General features: G+C 47.7%; 1 protein-coding gene across 2 annotated transcripts in view; it reads right to left on the bottom strand.

Annotated features, from left to right (window-relative positions):
• LOC108292626 (splicing factor SWAP) overlaps window positions 1-15,176 on the bottom strand; it is a 91,677-nt gene that overhangs the window by 21,767 nt on the left and 54,734 nt on the right. For both annotated transcript variants that reach the window (XM_017513600.2, XM_017513602.2), the window contains exons 12-13: window positions 12,056-12,286; window positions 10,759-10,949 (exon numbers count right to left, since the gene is read on the bottom strand). In XM_017513600.2, coding sequence (XP_017369089.1) covers window positions 10,759-10,949; window positions 12,056-12,286 — 422 coding nt within the window. The remainder of the gene's footprint in view (window positions 1-10,758; window positions 10,950-12,055; window positions 12,287-15,176) is intronic.

Genomic DNA, 15,176 nt, shown 5'->3' with positions numbered 1-15,176 from the left:
TGAAACCTCTGCCTCCCGGGTTCAAGGGATTCTCCTGTCTCAGCCAACTGAGTAGCTGAGATTATAGGCGCGCTCCACCAGAGTTGGCTGATTTTTGTATTTTTTTTTTTTGGATGGAGTTTTGCTCTTGTTACCCAGGCTGGAGTGCAATGGCGCGATCTCGGCTCACCGCAACCTCTGCCTCCTGGGTTCAGGCAATTCTCCTGCCTCAGCCTCCTGGGTCGCTGGGATTACAGGCACACGTCACCACGCCCAGCTAATTTTTGTATTTTTAATAGAGACGGGGTTTCACCACGTTGGCCAAGATGGTCTCGATCTCTTGACCTCGTGATCCACCTGCCTCGGCCTCCCAAAGTGCTGGGATTACAGGCTTGAGCCACCGTGCCCGGCAACAATTTTTAAAGATGGTCTAAACTAAAGGGTGTTCCCCCTAGATGTTTGAAAGCCTCTCCATCTGAGTGTCACATACATACAGAAGAGCACATGGATCTTAAATGCACTGACACATTTTCACCACAGGCGTGTGGGAGACAGCACCCTTCAAAAGCGCAGGCTGCAGCCACTACCTGCGGCACCTCCTGTTTCTCTAGAAAGGTCACTCCTCAATTCACTTTGAGTGAATTTTAAACTATAGCCACTAGACATTTCACATCTTGAAGACACCATGAAAAATCTGTAATTCATCATTTAGTGCCTTGAAGAAATTCAGGCTAGCAGCAAATTTGCTATGTTGGTCAGGCTGGTCTCAAACTCCTGTCCTCAAGTGGTCTGCACGCCTCCGCTTCCCCAGCTGCTCCCCAGGGAGAGCTCCAGCCCAGCCCGAGGAACAGTGTGCGCAGGAGGCATCTGCGAAAGGAAAACTGCAAAGGGGAAATTCCCTTCCTCCTTTCCTCTCCTGAGGTCGGCTGTGGCAAGGCCCACTGGATAAGGAAAACACTGTAGAAATAATTCTTCTACACTTGCGCTTCTTACTTTGGCGGAGATAAAAAGCAATTCAGGGGTGCCCTGCTGGGGCAGGCCCCAATTTAAGATGAGATTCCACTGGAGCTGGGTGCTTTATGATGGCACCGTGATTTCTCGGCCCTCTGCTCAGCCTCCTAGCTGTTTCCCTTCACACAGTGCTCTCTCATGCCCCCATACTGTGGGTGCGCCGAGGCGGGAGGGCGGGGGGTGAATTCCTCTGATGGGATCTGATGGCCAAGTTCATTTTTAAGCCTCTGCCTAAATTATCTCCAGGGACATTTTGGCAAAAAAATCTGTTTTACTGTGGGACAGTTCTTATCAAAAAGGTCTTTATCATTTAAAATTCTGCAAGTGTAACAATATTTTTCAGGTCAAACTTTTAAAACATTTTTTGTTTTGTTTTGATGTCTTGCTCTGTCACTTGGGGTGGAGGGCAGTGATGTGATCTCAGCTCACTGCAACCTCAGCCTCCTGGCCTCAAGTGATTTTTGTGCCTCAGCCTCCTGAGTAGCTGTGATTACAGGCGTGTGCCACCTTGTCCAGCTAATTTTTTTGTATTTTTAGTAGAGAAAGGGTTTTGCTATGTTGACCAGGCTGGTCTCAAACTCCTGGCCTCAAGTGATCTGCATACCTCAGCCTCCCAAAATGCAGAGATTACAGGTGTGAACCACTGAGCCCAGCTAAAATTTTTTATTGCTAACATAATTTTTTTCTTTTTTTTTTTTTTTTTGAGGCAGAGTTTCACCCTTGTTGCCCAGGCTGGAGTGCAATGGCGTGATCTCCGCCACAACCTCTGCCTCCTGGGTTCAAGTGATTCTCCTGCCTCAGACTCCCAGGTAGCTGGGATTACAGGGATGAGCCATCACGCCCAGCCTGCTGACATAATTCTCACACACAAACATCGGATAAGAAACCAAGCTCTGTATCTAAGAACATACATTCCACTTTGGCATTAGTCAAGATTTGCCCATAAGCAATGCTAAATGATCCTTTAAGTTAAAAATACAATAAATAAAAGGTAGTAAGCTTTACAACTGTAGAGGTTCAGCATCCTAGCTATGGGCTCTCCCACATGCACCGAAAGGGAGAGGCTTCCATTCTGTAAAGAGCAAAGAACACAGGTCTGTGAGCCGAGCACACCCTCTGAGGCGAGCTCTGGGCAGGCAGCAGAGAAATCAGCAGATGCGCTAAGTCAGAAGGACATGCTGCGCAGAAAGCAAGCCGGCCCCGAGGAGGAAAGACGCCACTGGGAACCTCAACACAGGCACCTGTGAGTGTTCGGGGATGTCGGAGCTGCTGCAGGTCCTTTCTGAAACAGGGCCGGGGATTTCCCCAGGAAAACAAAGAGAAAGATCAGGAGAGGGAGGGCTGAGACACACACTCCACCCGGAGTAAGGAGTCTTTTTTCTGTGGTGAGAAGGAAGAGAAACGTGTCACTGCTGTCATTTTCTGGTGAAGAACTTGCCTCGTTTACTCTTTCCATGCTCACAAAATCACTGCACTAATTTGGTGTGTGATTGATAACACGCTGCATTAAAACAGAGGGAGATGGAAAAGCCAGTCCCTGGCAAATGTCCGTGAAAGACAAACCACACGGGTGCGAGATGCCACCTGAGGCACAGTCAGGAGAAACAGGAGCGCGCGGAGTCAGCTCCGCAGCCGAGTTTCTATTTGTATTTTTACTGCCAACTTAATGATTTGCGCCTCTGAACTTTATCATTTTTTTTTTTGCCTTTATCCTAACGAATGCCTGTCATTAGTAATGCTCATCTCACCACTGTGGTTAAAGTTCAGGGCTCCATTTTGAAGCGAGGGGACGATGTGAATCGACACTTTCAAATGTCACTTGTAATCAAGTCCAGGTCTATTTACTCCAACAACATGACCATCCTTCACCACAAAGGTGAAAACTGGAAGTGCTGCGGCCTCCGCCAGGCTGAATTAAGATGGTTCATTATGTTGACATTACTGCTGCCAAACACAGCTTCCCAGAAACCACAGCTGCCTCTGAGATGCAATTTCAATATTCCAGCAAAAATGGTCAGAACTGAAGTCATGTTTGAGTATGGGGGCAGACATACATTGGTTAAGGCAGAGCTTGGGAAAAAGCAAAGAGCTTCTAAAACATGTTGCTTATGAGAGCATGACAAGCTTATCGCCCGCCACTTCCCTAATGCTGAAGACAACGCTGATCAGTCCTCCTTTATCACAGTGAAGTGTGTGGCAACAAATCAGCACATGAACCAGCAACTGTTATTTCCCGCTGTGGCAAAACAAATTGTTCAAAAGCAGACTGACTTTGTATCTGATTGTATTTGGAAATAAAAGAAATCTTATTTGTGGAGGGCACTATATTAATGATGAAATGGGCCAATCCCACGGATGGATGGTGAACACCACGGTGGTACTCTCCACCCCTTCACCCAGCCCCACCGCTTCCTATTTCCGCCGCCCTACCCAGTCCTGCCCAGGTGTGCACCCAACCCCTGCCTCCCCCCAGCACCAGCAGCCACGCCCTTTCAGTGGACAGGCTCCTCTCGTCCTGTGGCTATCTCGTGCTCACTTATTCTGGCGTCCCAGGCTCTCCACAACTGTCCTCCCACTGTCATTCCCGTCCTGCCTGAGAACACGTCTTCCCGAATGGGGCCACCTGTCCTTTACCACTTGTGGGTCTCTGGCCCTCATGGGCCCTCACTATTCTGTAAGCTCCTCAAGGCCCTGCCTAAGCCCCAAGTCCCAGAGCCACCACTCTCCTCCCGGCTGGGCTGTCCTGATGGAAAGGCCCACGTGGGAACACCAACAGTCCAAATGCAATCATGGTCACTGGTTATCAAGCAAGCTCTAATTCATACCCCAAAGTGCCTCAGCACGTAGCACACCGCAGAGATTCAGCAAACACTGGCTGCTTTCTGTTCCTATTTCCTTTTCACACTTTTGTTGGAATTGTAAACTTGGCAGGATCAGTAACTTGAAAAAATCTGTGGGCTGGGTGCAGTGGCTTGCGCCGGTCACCCCAGCATCTTGGGAGGCCAAGGCGGGATAGCTGCTTGAGGCCAGGAGTTCAAGAGCAGTCTGGGCAACATAACAAAACCTCATCTCTACCAAAAATACAAAAACATTTAGCTGGGTGTGGTGGCAAGTACATGTAAGTCCCAGCTACTATGGAGGCTGAGGTAGGAGGACTCTTGAGCCTGGGAGGTCAAGGCTGCTGTGAGCTGTGACGGTACCACTGCACTCCAGCCTGGGCCGCAGAGTGAGGCTCTCTCAAAAAGAAAAAGAAAAACTTGGTGGAATCTAAGAAATCATCCCGCAGTCTGTTGCTACTGTGTAAATGACTGCAAGGGGTTCAGTGAAGACACTCACAAGGAATGAAGAGAGTATATATGTGATACGGACAGGAGGCAGGGACACACCGACGGGGGCTCACGCTGCAGCCTGGACCCACAGCCCAGAGTGAGATCTACCTGTTTTCACGCCGACTGTTGCCTGCCCCGCCCTCTGTCCTGTAAGAATCCCAGACCCCAGACTCCGGGGACACACACACAGAAATTATCTTCCCACTGTACCCCCTTTCCAGCTTCTCTTCCTGCTGAGAGCCACTTCCACTGCTCAGTAAAGTCCTCCACATTCACCACCCTTTAATTCATGTGACCCAATTCTTCCTGGACGCTGGACAAGCACTCAGGTACCAAGAGGGCAGGATGTAAAGACTGTCACCCTGACCCTCCACTGAGCTGACATTCAGCACTGATTGTAACATGGCTTCTGGGGCTCGTCACAGACACCCCTTCTGGGACGGCAGAGCTAGAGAGCACTGTAATACGCTTGGATGCTGCTTTGAGGCCCGTGCAAGCCTGTTCCCACCAGGGAGGAGCGACTGGCCCGCTGCAGCATTCCTTTGCGCGCAGGTTCCTGCACCTGCCGCCCGTGTGCTCCCTCCCACAAGGGACTGAGTGGTGTCCAAGCAATGAGCCACCCCAGTGCGAGTCCTGAGGACGGGCCAAGGGAACTCTCACGTCTCATATGCAGGTTTATATGCACTGTTTCTGCATATGCTTTTATACATTTTATAAACCACTTGAAAATTTAGAGTACTGCCAATATCTTTCCATAACAAAAGGCACACTTTAGGACATCACTTGCAACTGTACTGAATATGTAAAATCACCTCTCTTAACCATAACGGGGCTGAACGCAGACATGTACGCAGAAAGACTGAGCACAAACAGGAATTGAGCACATCATAAAGAAGGCTCTGTGAGTCACCGGGGAAGACGTATGACTTACTGAATGTGTCGCATATAGCGACATGCTCCTCAAACTGAAATAAATTCCAAGCGCGGCAGGTCAAAAGCGTACCGGGGAAAAAGCGTTTGTGACACTGATGACAAACAGCTAACATGGAGCCATGAGGAGAAAGATAACCAGAAGAAACATGGGCCCGGCTAAGGGAAAGCCAGCTCAAAAGGCAGCAGACAATGCTAAGAAACACCGGCCAAGTGACTCAGTATCACTTACCACTGAATACGGAAGTTAAAGCTGTTTTCCCACCGGAATAACCAACGCCGACAGGGGCATGCACAAACAGTTCTCATACCCCATGGGGGCAAGTAAGACTGCTGCAATCCCTTCAGAGGTCAATTTGGCAGTATCTCAAATTAAAAAAGCAATTCCTTGGTGAGAATTTCCCCCATGGGTGCACTCACTGGAGTCCACAAGACACAGGACGCAGATCAGGTGAAAGCGGCACTGTTCATAAAGACAGACCCAAGTCGCAGCTCACACTTCCCACAGCAGAGGAGGGGCACACGTGGTGGGGGGATTTACAGGTAAAATACTTATAGCCATTCAGCAAGTAAGTATCTACCAAGTGCCTGTAACACACCAAACACCACTGTAGGCACTGAAAACAGAAGGATCTCTACTATAACTGAAAAAGGCAAGACGTCATAGGGTATGATCCCATAATTGTGAGGTTTTACATCTCTACACACATGAATCACATTTTTCCCCCTCAGGGGTACACAGGAAACAAATGGGGTGGATGCACGTGACTGATCTCATTCAGCCGAAAATGGAAGGGGGCCCGACGCGACTCCTGGGTCCTCTGAGTGGACCCAGAGGACACTGCGCTAGGTGAAGGCATCCAGCACAGAAGCACAGACCCTGCAGAATCCCACTCGCGTGCCGTCCCCAGAGTCCAGGTCACAGAGACTGAAAGCAGGTGGTGCCAGGGCTGGTGGGCGGGGAGAGCGGGAGGTACGCTTTAATGGCTGCAGAGTTTTGGTGGTGGAAGATAAACATTCTGGTAATGGCTGCACAGTGTAAATATATTTGATGCCGGCATAAATAGTAACCTTCATGTTAAAAACCCAAAATATACATAAGGGAGAGAATTCAGAGGAATTTTAAAAATTGCCATTTCCACAGGAATTAAAAAAAATACACAAGAAGGAGAGGACCTTTCCTCTTTGTTTTATATCTTTCTCTAACATTTGAACTTTAAAAATCATACGTATCATACGTATACATCACTTTTATAAAACACAACGTAAAGACAGAAAAGCCAGTGTCCTTCAGGACATCAGTTGCACCATGGCTGTTTCCAGCCAACTTGAAGATGACAGTAAAATTCCTGCCGGGTGATGCCAGGCCTTGTACAGGGGAGTGTCCTCATGCCACCCTGCTTGCGGTTTCTCCCCACAGAGCCAGCCTGAGCTGGCCGTGGCCCTGACAGGCCTGGGTGGCGCCATGAGCCTCCTGGGGCCGGTGTGCTGTTGGCACACAGGCTTCCTCACCCAGGGTGTGAGGTGGCCAAATGTGATCTTATTTCAAGTCCTCCTGGACTCCGAGAATTTTAAAACTACATAGTTGGGTCAAGTGCCTCAGTATCAGCGAGTAAAGTATGTGCTAGAATACTTAGTAAAGTCAAGGGTAACCTGTCCCCAGAAGCTGTTTTAGGCTAAAAATATTTTCAAGTCTGAACCTTATTTATGACAGATGACAACTTAATTGCAAGCATTTTTGTTTCAGAAGCAATTAAAGACATTTATCACCATCTGCTAAAACCATTACATTTTTGCTGCAATGGCCTGGTAGCTTAACCTGCACATATACACACACAGACTTATATCCAGGCGGAGCATCCCAGTGATTACTCATTTCTATGGTTTATAGATCCAAAAACCAGTGCTTGCAAACAGGAGAGGTGAGAGAAGGTACGTATAAAAATAAATAGGATAAAGGCCTAAGCTAAACCTATCCTGTGTTTATAAGGAAATAATTCTGGTTGCTGTGATGTGGAACTACAGCAGGTTGGGAAAAACTGGGTCAGTGATAAATTACAGTTGTGGCTGAGCTTCACTGGAAATTTTATTAGACTAGACAGATACAGTCACGTAGTATCACTGGTTAACGTATTCTTGCAAATGTCTTTCAATTAATCCCTTTATCCACTGCACAAATAGTATCAAAACACGATAAAGTAAATGACAGTAACCCGTCCGCCCTGCAGCAGGTCCCTTCCTTTCTGCAGCTCCCTCGCCGCCTCATTATGTGCATGTTTGCATGGCTGTAGCCACAGAAATGGAGGTATTTGACACTGCGCTTCTCTTGTGTGCTGCATTAGCAGCATTTTTGTGTGGCTAAAAGAGTCCTCATGATCATTTTTGTTGCTGTATATTTCATCCCCTTATTGCTGCAGAATATCCTTTTTTTTTTGAGATGGAGTCTCACTCTGTTGTCCAGGCTGGAGTCCAGTGACATGATCATGACTCACTCTGGGTTCAAGAGATTCTCCTGCCTCAGCCTCCCAAGTAGCTGGTATTATAGACATATGCCACCATGCCCTGCTAATTTTTTTGCATTTTTAGTAGAGATGATGTTTCACCATGTTGGCCAGGCTGGTCTTGAACTCCTGACCTCAGGCAATCCACCCACTTTGGTCTCCCAAAGTGCTGGGATTACAGGGATGAGCCACGGTGCCCAGCCAAGAAATCCTGTTAAAGCTGAGGAATAGCCAGGCGCAGTGGCTCACGCCTGTAATCCCAGCACTTTGGGAGGCTGAGGCGGGTGGATCAGGTCAGGAGACTGAGACCATCCTGGCCAACATGGTGAAACCCCATCTCTACTAAAAATACAAAAATTAGCTGGGCGTGGTGGCACGCACCTGTGGTCCCAGCTACTCAGGAGGCTGAGGCAAAAGAATTGCTTGAATCTGGGAGGCAGAGGTTGCAGTGAGCCAAGATCGCACCACTGCATTCCAGCCTGGGCAACAGAGCAAGACTTCATTACACACACACGCACGCATGTGCACATGCACGCGCGCGCGCACACACACACACGCACGCGCGCCCACACGCGCCCACACACACACGCGCACTGAGGAATGACGACAGATTCTTTTTGCTTTTGCCATAACTGGCTGAAGTGAGGAGCCAGGAGGTGGCCCCGACTCTGAAGAGCTATGGAAAGGCTGTGAGATGGTGTCCGGAGGGCTGCTGGGCATTCCCACCTTCTGGGACTGGCACACTGAATGGCTCAGAGGACTGGGCGCCACTGACCTGTGGAGCTGAGGCTACAGCGAGTGGCCCGAACACTCAGGAATCAGGGGCAGGAGCCCACCTGTGGCACTTGGGGTCTTGACAGGGTTTCACATAAGCTCACCTTCTCTGTTCCTCTTACCTAACTCTCCCCTCCTTGCTCATCAGCTATTACTTCTGAGGCCTCCTGCCAGATGGGAGAGGACTTCAGACTGAATCCCAACAGAAGAAAGCTGATTCAGCCTTCAGCATCATCTGAAAAGTCTGAGCTCAGAATGTTGTTCCCCACAGAAAAATATGCCAAGTGACTTCAAGCCAAGAACCAGTTTTGAATAATGGCCCTGGACTTAGAAACATCAATATAATTAAAGTGAAAAGCTCATTCTGTATTATGAGAAAAAAACAGCTACAAAGGACATTTAGGGCCACTTGGAGCAATGTGGCTGCGGCCTGCAGGGAAGGTGACGTGCGTCAGTGGGCAGTCTGCGTGTGGCACTGTGCTTCCCAGGAGAAGGCCCTGTGTGGGAAACGCAGCCGCGGTATCCAGCGCAGAGCGGCCACCACGTCTGCAAATGAGTTTCAGGGAAGGTGCACAGGCATGGGTCAACATGGAGCACACAGATGAGTGAGCACACGCACATGCTCGCCTGGGGCACTGGGGTCATCTTACCACTCTTTCAAATTTTTTGAAGGTTTGAAACTTTTCAAAAAGCAAAACTTCTGGAGTTACTACTTTTTAAATTCTTTCCAGCTTTTATCTGCGTCATCACCAGGCAGTGAGCAGAGTAGCTGACAGGCAGGTTTCTGGTCTTCATTCTCCCCCTCCTCTCACCCTCCACCCTCCACTAGGCCCTGGTGACTGCCGTTCCCTTCTCTGTGACCATGTGCACTCAGTGTTCAGCTCTCACTTACAAGCGAGAACAAGCGGTGTTTGGTTTTCCGTTCCTGTGTTTGTTCATTTTTTTTAAAGACAGAGATTAGGTTGAAATTTTATTAAATGATTTTTAAGCTGCTCTTAAAATAACATAAAACCAGTTTTTTTTTTTTTTTTTTTTGAGATGGAGTCTCACTCTGTTGTTCAGGCTGGAGTGCAATGGTGCAATCTAGGCTCACCACAGCCTTCGCTCCTGGGTTCAAGCCATTCTGCAGCAGCCTCCCAAGTGGTTGGGATTACCAGCATGTGCCACCACGTCTGGCTAAAAACCGTAACTTTTTAAGCTATTGTCTAATTGCAGATCTAAACCCATTCTAATATTACAGTTCAATATTAAGTCAGCTTTTAATTCAACTACAATGACAGGACTGGCCACTACAACGCTGTTTTGCTGTAGTGAATTGATACAAAGACAGTCTTCCTTTAACCCTAAAAGGATGTGTCCTACTCTATTAATTTTTCTTACTTTGAGTTATGTCTCCAAAATGCTCCTGAACTCCCCAAAGAATTTCTAGATGTTCTTGAAGTATAGTTTAAATACAAAATAAAATTCAGAGACAAAACTGCTATAAAGAATCTACAATAAAACTGAAAAGATTCGAAAATGATGTGACTAAAAAAAAGCAGAGTTTTCACTGAATGTGACTAATTGCTGCACTGCTAGAGGAACCAGTGCTTCCTGAAGGCCTCTGGTCTCGGGTGCCAACATGAGCAGTCCCCTTGGCACCAGAGCCAGTATCTCCTGAAGGCCTCTAGTCTGAGGCCTCTGGTGCAGGAGACTTGTAAGGCAGCCCCGTGATGACCCCCATGTAAGACCGTATTCCTGTTCACACCAGAGGAAGGAGCCACCGCTCCTGGAGTATCCCTCTTCCTTTTTCTCTTTAATTAAAGTGCTGCTACTATTGATACGGACCTTGGCAAAGAATTTCTGCCCTAAGTGTGAGCTCAATACTGGTGCTCCTGTGGAGGCAGGGCTCCAGTGAAGCGTGTCTGCATTTCCCCAGCAGGACGCATGGGAGGCACTCCCTAAGTCCTCCTGCCAGCCCCATGAAGGCAGCTGTGAAGCAGTGGTTCGTCTGAAGTCGCAGGCAGTATTTGGTGTTTACGTGAACAAGTGCGCTTACAGGGGAACTGTTGTCAAATTCTTACCGACTCACGGCCATAAAGCAAAAGCTGGTCAGTCCACATAGGAAGGAAGAGCTGGAGGTTCATATCCCTCACGAGGCTAGAGACGAGGGCAGCTGGAGGGAGGCACACCCTCGCCTGCTTCTATCTACCATGCAGCCCCACAAATACCAACTCAGAACTTCTTTAACATACCTCTACGCTCAAAGGACTCTCCTCAATTTTCCCAGCTTCTGTTTCTGGCAGAGGATTTTTTAGGGTCTGTAAAAATAAAGCCGCTTTCCTTTTACGTTCTGCTTGAAGTTGTTTCTCTTTTGACTCCTTAGACGCCTGGGCCAGCTTTTCCCGGGCAGCAGCTGCGAGGCGATCTTCCAGCTTTTGCTTTGCTTAGGGAATCAATAAAGAAAAAAGAGACGTTTAGAGCAAGCTGTATTTTACCTCATCTTTCTTTTCACAGGTTGCAAAAGCGTCATACAATGTAGTTAGTTAAAATTTCTGAATAGGTACATACATCGAACAAATCAAATTTTGAGAGAATTAGTTTATAATGTGCCCTTCTCTGGACATTATACTTTCAGAGTTCGAAGGTTGATGAGATGCTATACTAATGAAAACTGGAATAATGAATACCTCTCAACGTATATCCAAAATATTCACACCAGGTAATAAACACTCTAGCAAGTGTTTTATTCCAAATGATCCGACAGTTGGTTAGTTTACACACAGTAAGGACAGGCTGAGATGCACAGGCATGAGTACAAGTCTGCTTAGGGAGAACACAGTGGAAGTTCTTCATGGTAAGGTGTATTGTGGTTGAAAAATGGCCTCTTTTAAATGTTGCTTGATCTGAACGTGTGTATACAGAAAAAGCAATGTCAGAAGACTAGTTAGAACAGGTAACAACCACGAATGCAGCAACCATGATTTGAGTGCTTTAATGCAGAAAAGAATTTATTCTGGAGTCAGATAGGAAGATTATATGCTGTCCCCATGCTGATGGCAGAGCTGGGGTGGGTGTGGTGGCCACGCTGTGGTCCGTGAAGACGAGCCGCAGCCTGAAAACCAGCTGGGTACACACCACCTTCCAGGGCCCGATGGTTCTGCGCGGAGGCAGCCTCACAAAAGGGCATCTTATAGTTTGGTTCCTGAGCTGGAAGGAGAGGCTGAGCCTTTCACCCCAGGCTGCCAGCCAAGCACAAAGTGAGCCTCCATAAATGCATTCTGCGGTGGCACATTAGGGTTAAGACGGCCAGCTCAGTTTCTCCGAAAACCAACTGCCAGCGGCACTGCATTTGAGGCTCAGTGAAGAGCAGAGCTCATTCCTCTAACAGGGAATGTTTCAAAATCTCAACATGTTATGCAACTCCTAAATGGTTCTGATTTCCAAAGCCTTCTGATTCTAGTTGGCAGTCTCCGTATTTTTGGCTTAGCAGATAAACCTTATATTTATGTATTTCCTTGCTTTCAAGAAGTTTAAAAGCTATCAACAAACCTTGCTTTGCTTCTAGCTCCTCCTGGGTAAGTTGAGGCTTCTTCTCCTCAACAACTATACAGGGTGGGGCAACTGCTGGGTTAGTGTTTGCAGCACTACTAGAACTTTCTTGGCCTTCTTTGCTTTCTTCATCATCATCACTGTCATCATCTAGCTTAACACGATTTTTTTCCAGGGGAAGCAGATCATTTTCTTTGGCCTTGATTGCAAAGCTTATTGGAGCAAATGAAGCTATTGAGGAAAGGTGAAAATTACGATACATGGTTAGGTAACAAGCAGCACCAAGTGGAAATCTCTGCAGGTCCTGCTAACCCCCTGAGCGCTGGCTGGTGGGAAGGGGACAGCTAGCATGGAGCCAAATCTTATGCAGGGTCTGCGGCAAGCCCCTAAACCGTGTCCTGCGGCAGGGGCAGTGACGGACGCCTGTGCCGTCAGAGCGCCCTGTGCACGTGTGCACTGCACGGCGTGGGGCTGGGCGAGCCCCTAAACCATGTCCCGTGGCAGGGAGCAGTGGGGGGTGCCCGTTCATCAGAGCAACCCTGTGCAGGTGTGCACTGCAAGGTGTGGGGCTGGGGCGAGCCCCTAAACTGTGTCCCACGGCAGGGCAGCCCACGCTTTGGGAACCGCACTCACTGAGGACTGCACGGCAGGGACACATTTGCTGATGCCAGGGCAGTCACCTGCAATTTTTAATGGTGAATTATTGTCATTTTTCTTTAAAAAAATGTTCACGGCTCAGCATATATCTGAATTTGCTTCAGTAGGCATATGATGTGACTCCACTATAAAAAGGGAAATTCCCCATTACATAAAATAACCTTTTCTTACAAAGTAAAAATGACAGAATCCATGCCTTTATTCAGCAAACATTTTTACCTACTTGTGACAGGCATTATGTTAGACCATTTTCCATACCTGTAAGAAAATTTCAAACCCAGCGTAACAAAAATTTAGGAGCAATCCCTCCTCCTAGAATATTCAGTTAAATTTAACAGAAATACAGAGGCCCCAAAGAAAAAAATCATCTTCCCGCGTTCCCCCCCAACACTCAATGAACACTGAGTCCCTTCCTCTTTTAGATGCTGTGATAAATGGCTCTTGGCAAGAGCTCATTGGCTGCAATAAGGTATGGTATTTTCAAAAATATTAGTTATCATTTATGAAGACTATTCAAGTAACCCACAAGGAAGGGGATGTTAAGTGCACTGCGAACCAGGTGACTGAGAGGGAGTGGGCTCTGGGTAAACAAGGCAGGTTTTAGAAGGGCTGCAAAGTCTGAGTCTGCGGCTGGAGCACAGTGGGGGCTACCTGGCTGGCCCTGGAGGAGGTCTTCCTGCTTTAGCATTTTACAGCTCTAAACCCATGTGTGATGTGAAGCAGACAGTTAAGTATGTGACAGCCCGGACCCTCTGCAATGTAACCACTTTTCATCAACGACCGCCTCCAGGGACCAGGCACACACCCAGATGCCAAGGCCGGGAGAGCAGTATTTCATAAGGCAAAATACGCAGCAGCAAAAGGAGCCTGGTATTATCTGCACAACGCCACCCCTACTTGTGCAGTGTGTATTTACATTCATAACAACCCCCCTAAAAAACACACAAGGAACTGAAAATGTGTTTTGTAAGGATAGGCATTATTAACCATTTTATTGTGGTTATATTTTTAAAAGTCTTTCCTTTTAGAGATACACACTAAAGTATTCATGGAAAAAGTGCTATGACGATGGGGAATGACTTCAGAATATTCTGCAAGTGGCATTTAATAAAGTGACTGAGACACCTAAGGTAGTGCCATCCCCAGGGCCGGCAGCTGAAGCCAGATGATGAGCATGTGTACGGGGTATGGGCAGTCGTTATGTCTGTTTTTGTACATGTTTGAGATTTTCCATAAGAAAAAAAAAAAAACACAAAAAACTGGTCAAGTGTGGTGGCTCACGCCTATAATCCCAGCACTTTGGGAGGCCGAGGTGGATCACCTGAGGTCAGGAGTTCAAGACCAGCCTGGCCAACATGATGAAACCACATTCCTACTAAAAATATAAAAATTAGCTGGGCTTGGTGGTGTGTGTTTGTAGTCCCAGCTACTTGGGAGGCTGAGGCAGGAAAATCGCTTGAACCTGGGAGGCAGAGGTTGCAGTGAGCCAAAATCACGCCACTGCACTCCAGCCTGGGTGACAGAGTGAGACTCCGTGTCAAAAAACAAAACAAAAAACCAAAATGAAACAAAAAACCAAGACTAACAAGGAAGGGGCTAGACTAAAATATATCACAAAACGATCTTAAAATGGTATTCCCAAACCATCTCCCCAAATTAGAAAAATATGCAATCAACAAATAAGAGTAATATAATAGATGAAAGCTTGTGGAACACTTCCTAGCAATGCTGATTTCACCTTACATTTTATTCTATCTACTCTTTTTGAGGCAGGGTCCCACTGTGTTGCCTGGGCTGCAGTGGTGCAATCATGGCTGACTGCAGCCTTGACTTCCTGGCCTCAAGTGATCCTCCTGCTGCAGCCTCCTGGAGTGCTGGGATTATAAGCATGAGCTGCCGTACCAGACTCAAGTAGACTTTTTTTTTTTAAAGACAGAGTCTCGCTCTTGTCACCCAGGCTGGAGTGCAGTGGAGCAATCCCAGCTCACTGCAACCTCTGCCTCCGGAACTGAAGTGATTCTCCTGCCTTAGCCTCCTGAGTAGCTGGGGTTACTGGCGCCTGCCATCATGCCCAGTGAATTTTTTGTATTTTGAGTAGAGACTGGGTTTTGCAATGTTGGCCAGGCTGGTCTTGAACTCCTGACCTCAGGTGATCCGCCCGCCCTGGCCTCTCAAGTAGACATTTTAAACCTAGTATCTATTCACATTAAACACAAAGCCAAAAAGCACAGCTATCCACTATGCAGAGTGGCCTATGACACACGGCCCACAGACGACACACTACACAGAGTGGCCTATGACACATGGCCTGCAGATGCACACTACACGGAGTGGCCTATGACACGTGGTCCACAGACGACACACTACATAGAGTGGCCTATGACACGTGGCCCACAGATGACACACTACAGAGTGGCCTATGACACGTGGCCCACAGATGACACACTACAGAGTGGCCTATGAC

This window comes from Cebus imitator, unplaced genomic scaffold, assembly GCF_001604975.1.
Source record: "Cebus imitator isolate Cc_AM_T3 unplaced genomic scaffold, Cebus_imitator-1.0 Scaffold497, whole genome shotgun sequence".
Lineage (NCBI taxonomy): Eukaryota > Metazoa > Chordata > Mammalia > Primates > Cebidae > Cebus > Cebus imitator.
This window is presented reverse-complemented; position numbering and strand designations above follow the sequence as displayed.